A 5,121-nucleotide genomic window follows, 5' to 3' on the forward strand; every position below is an offset into this window, starting at 1 on the left:
TTGAACCGCCAGCCTTCAGGTTAGCAGTCAAGTGCCTTAGCCACTACGCTACCAGAGCTCCCTCCATTTTTATATAGAGATTTTAAATTTTCAGTTAAAAATTGGCTTTGTTTTTGTTTGAGAAAACAATGTTATCTAATAATCAGCATTGAATTACCTACTGTGCTGTGCTTCAGTGTCAGTATTACCTTCTCATTATTTCAATGAAAATCTGCACTCCCTGCAACACACATATACAAAGTGATACACTGCATATCTTTAAACAGAAGTCTTTTCCTATATCTTAAACTCTTTTCTTAGACTATTTCTCAGCAATTAAATTGTAGAGATAAGAGGGTGATAAAGTAGGAAATTAACTTTTATTCTGTGGCTATAAGCAAAGCCCTTGCTAGGAAGTAATTTATAGTATTTCCTTTGTTCATTTTTATATCCCTGACAGGTAGAAAGTGTTATCCTAATTTACCAAAAGGAAAGGTGAGCAACTTGCCCAGTATACAATATGTGTCAGATCTGAGTTCAAATCCAGTTGCTCTGTCACAAAGCTCATACACTTCCTCACTTCCTTTCCTGTCGTGTTATCTGCTGTTATCAGAATTCACTCAACATCTCCTACCCACCCACCATGCATAAGGCATATCCTTTTATACTCATTGCCGCCAACTTGGATCCAGCTCATAGTGACCCCTCCTTGGGTTTTCGAGGCAGTGCCACTCAGGAGGTAGATTGTCCAACCTTCTTTCCAAAGAGTAGCTGGTGGGTTTGAACTTCCAGCCTTCTGGTTAGCAGTCAGATGCCTTAGGCACTACACCACCACAGCTCCCATATACTTTTTTTTATGTTGTGATTTGGGTGAAAATTTACAGAGCAAATTCACTTTCCATACAGCAGTTCATATACACTTTATCTAATGACATTGACTACAATTTACCACAATGCAACAGCTCCCTTCCCACTTGCACCATATACTCTTATAGGTATCATTATAACGATAACTTTGGCACTCAGGTTTTTCTGAATTTCAGATTATGACCTTAAAGTAGATTTCTGAGCATAAAGTTATTGGGTCACGGCTTGGATATTTTTTTCCTTTGCTGTGTATTGCTTAAAGTGATGGAATTTCTCCTGTGTTTCTGTAAGGTGACAAACTTCTAGAAGTCAAGTCCAAATACTAGTTCTCAAGGGTTTTTTCCCCCACTGAGACAGAGGCTGCTGTTTTAGGGGACTGCATGCTCCTGGACAGCCAGGGTTATCTCTCTTCTTCTGTTCCTCTTCCTTCTATAGTATCTGGAACAGGGCTGAGTGCACAAGTAGTGATTGCTCGGTACTCCGATGACTTGTCCATGTGTTACTATGGAATGTCAGCCTCTAATAGCCTGACTGAGATGATTACATCCAGAAGCAACAGCATAAAAGCATATATCCCATTCACTGCAAGAAAAAACATTTGATTGTAAAATTTCACTTATCTTCAGATTCATTTGTACTTCTATTTAATTACTAACCAGCCTTGATATGGATTATCTCCTGCAAACTTCTCAAATTATATTAACTCATAACAATAATCTTTGGAGCTGACGGTAGATATTTTAGCATTTGTCTCAAATAAATTTCTGGTTCTGCAATTGCTTTGAGTTTTTATTCCTGAAGAATTTTTCAAACAACTTGTTTGGTTTTGATTTCTGCAAAAACAGGGGCAACACCAGACTATTCTTTGCATTTTACATTGCATAGTGAATCTGCAGACAATTCCTGTGGATGTGGAGGAAGCTTTCTTGGCTCATGCTATCAAAGCTTTTACTAAGGTGAGTAGTACTCTTTCTTTCCCCTTCCAGATTCCACAGGCCATCAGTCTTCTCTGAAATAAAATTGTTAGTTATGGTAGCACAATGACTAAGTGCTCTGCCACTAACCAAAATATTGGTGATTGGAACCCCCACGGCAGCTCCATGGGAGAAAGACTACCGCCTGAAAAAACCTTATGGATTAATTCTACTCTGTCATATGAGGGTCCATACAAGTTGAAATTGATAACGTTTCCGTAATGAAAGTATTTTTGACATTTCTTGCAAGTAGTTATAGAGTTTTGCGCAGAACATATCACTGTTTCCTAACAGTGATATTAGCAAAACCTGAAGTATAGGTTTTTTGAAGGAGAACATTGGAACAAAGAGCTTTCATATAGGAGAAGGAAACAGTTGGGTGTTGAGAAAGTATGTTTAAATCATATGCCTCTTAGGAGCCAGAGAATGTTTTCTTGTTGAGCCAGTTCTACTTTGGGTTTAAACAAGAAACCATCTATTGAGAAATTAACACTGATCATTTGCTTGTGTTCCAAAGAGGGAATATAAAGGCACTTTTTTTATACACAATTTTGCACAACTTTGTAGAGTTGGGAAGAGTATGGGGGTACATTTGATTGGTTGATGTTCAACATGCTTTCATAAGACTTATTCATAAAGAATTTCTATTGGCTGGGGTATTCAATCTTAGCCACAGTTTCCTGCATTGCAGAGTTGGTTCCCTCTATTTCCTGCAACATTCTGTAAGGGCCACCTCAAAATGCTGCAGAACAAATTATCTTGGTCAAGAGTATGGTCATGGGTTATGTACTCTAAAAAGCAAAAGTAGATATCTAGGACAAAATGGAGTACAATTCAGACCTGTGTCAGCCATTTTAGTTATGTTAAGTCCGTTAGTGTTAGAGTGCTCATTCACAGCATTAGCCATTATGCATTGTTTATAGTTTCCAAGTAACCTGTCTAAAACAAAAATTGTATGATCCAAAAATTTGTATTTATATTATTATATACTGAGAGGCTATCTATTATGTGAGGAAGGATGTATTTTAGTGTTTAAGGAAGTAAACAACTAAAACTTACTAATACTAATAAGGAAGTTTGACAAATAGGATAGACAATAATTAAAATACAGTTGAGTTTCTGAATTAACTGAAGAAAAAATTACTCACTTGACTGCTAACCAGAAGGCTGGTGGTTCAAACACACCAGCCACTCCTCAGAAGGAAGATGATCCAATCTACTTCCTTAGTGATACTGCCTCGGAAACCCAAGGAGGGGTCGCTATGAGTCAGGTCTGACTCGACGGCTCATAACAACAGCAACAACAATATTGGTTTCACTAAAAGAGGTAAAAATTCCTTACAACTTCTGTTGGACTCTTAAGGAAATACTAGGGAAAGGTTAGATACATCAGTTGTTCTAAATCTGTCTATAGGAATGTTAGGAGATATTTCTGCATTGATCGCTCACATTTCTGCATAGTCTTATGAGCAGAGGCATTGATAGCTTTTTTCCCAGGCTATCCCTTCAAGGATGTTTGTATAGTTTCTATCTTCAGGGCAGAGAACTGATATGGTTTCTATCCAGTATAATAAAAATAATGCTTGCTTTTAGGGCAAAGTTTTTACAGGCTTACTTATAGCCCCTTTATAAAAGATTGGGGTTCCTCAGTTGTGGTGCGAACCTACTACTGCATGTACAGTAACCTGCACATCACTCCCATGGGTCTTGGATAGCAAGAGGAAAATTGAGGTTAACATGAAGCTCATGCTGCCTGCTGCACCATGAGTAATAAGGTTATTTGTCTCTGACCCAGAAATCTGACATCTTCCACCAGCACCCATGAAAATATAACAGGCTGACTTGTTAGCTTACAAATAGGGTAAATGTCACATCCTTCACAGTTCTTGATAAAGGGAATAACCTTTTTGTCAAGATTTATTAGAGAAGGAGAGATTCCAGGAGGGGAGAAGCACTGACCAAATGATCCCAGTTCTTTCTCAGTGAGTCACATTACTTGGGGCATGAGGATGGGGTTAGGTGTAGTAAGTGCTCTGATTCTTTGTTCTACCATCATTCCTAACCCCAGAGTATGGTGAACTTTGCTGAAGAATCCAAATTGTGTGCATGGTACCTTCCCACCAAGGAGAATGGAAGCTAACTTTTGTTGAGTTTTTTGTATGTGCCAAGCATACATCAGAATCTCATGCATGATTTCCTTTATTACTCACAAAAATCCTAAGAGGTTAGGGCAGCTATTATTATCTCTGTTTTACAGGGGAGGAATTGAGGCCCAAAGAGATTAGTTGGCTTGAGGCTTCATAGACGACAAGTGGTAAGTCCAGGCTTTCCACTTGGTTGTGCTGACTCTGCTGCCCAGAGTAACCTTCAGGGCCTCTTCTGAGTACAAAACTTAATGTGCATTGTTTTAATGAAGAATATTTTCCTACCACTAGTAATTAGTTTACTTCATACTCTATACTTGCTTCATACTTCAGTCCATACTTGCTCTCATGACTAGGTGTATGTGATTATGCTACATATCCAGGTACTAGACTTTATTTTTGAGTCTTCATTCATTAGTTTGGTACTGACATGGATGACAGTTCTAATATTCTTTTTTGTATATTTATAAAAAATTACAATTTTGTTAGTCTTAGCTTTTTTCCCTCCACTTATCTCTTTTCTCTCAAAATAGAAATTGCATAATATTCTTGTTAAAATGCACTAAAAATAGATTTTCTTTGTCACCAGGTTAGTTTGGATTCTGAAAATGGACCAGTAGTTTACAACACCTTGAAGAAAATATTTAAACACACGCTGGAAGAAAAAAGAAAAATGACAAAGGACAGCCCTAAGCCTGACTTCTAGTCAAGCTGACTTTCCCCATGTGATGCATATTTCAGGCCTAAAGATCCAGATAACACTTCTGTTCATGTGTGAATAAGTTGAAGTTTGTAGAGCTACCTTTTCTCATAGCACCTTATTTACAATATTGCTGGTTTAGTTGAGAGTGATCATTCCTGTTTGGAGCTGTTACTTATTTTTAAAATGTCCTTGAGTTACATTTTTGTGTTGAAAAATTACCATAAAGTTGGTGCCACTTTCTTTTATTTATTTAACTGAATTAATATTATTATATTAACATTTTGAGTATGTGGTGTTTACATCCTTATTCTTTTCAACATTTTGGAAAATGTTGCAATTCTTCTTTCCAAAACAATTACTTTGTTGACAGAAGTCTTTCTAGAGTTGTTACCAAATAGAGAATTTTCATTATAAAACTTCACAATGTATCCATTTCTGTTTGAAACATAACCTA

The 5,121-nt window shown here is 37.2% G+C and overlaps 1 protein-coding gene across 1 annotated transcript in view; it reads left to right on the top strand.

Moving 5' to 3' along the window:
• Nucleotides 1–4,670, top strand: part of PTPDC1 (protein tyrosine phosphatase domain containing 1) — a 33,101-nt gene extending 28,431 nt beyond the window's left edge. The window contains exons 8-9 of the mRNA XM_007958205.1: nt 1,692–1,802; nt 4,554–4,670. Coding sequence (XP_007956396.1) covers nt 1,692–1,802; nt 4,554–4,670 — 228 coding nt within the window. The remainder of the gene's footprint in view (nt 1–1,691; nt 1,803–4,553) is intronic.
• The last annotated feature ends 451 nt before the right edge of the window (nt 4,671–5,121 follow it).

Source organism: Orycteropus afer, unplaced genomic scaffold, assembly GCF_000298275.1.
Source record: "Orycteropus afer afer isolate SDZICR_OR568_19922 unplaced genomic scaffold, OryAfe1.0 scaffold00876, whole genome shotgun sequence".
NCBI lineage: Eukaryota > Metazoa > Chordata > Mammalia > Tubulidentata > Orycteropodidae > Orycteropus > Orycteropus afer.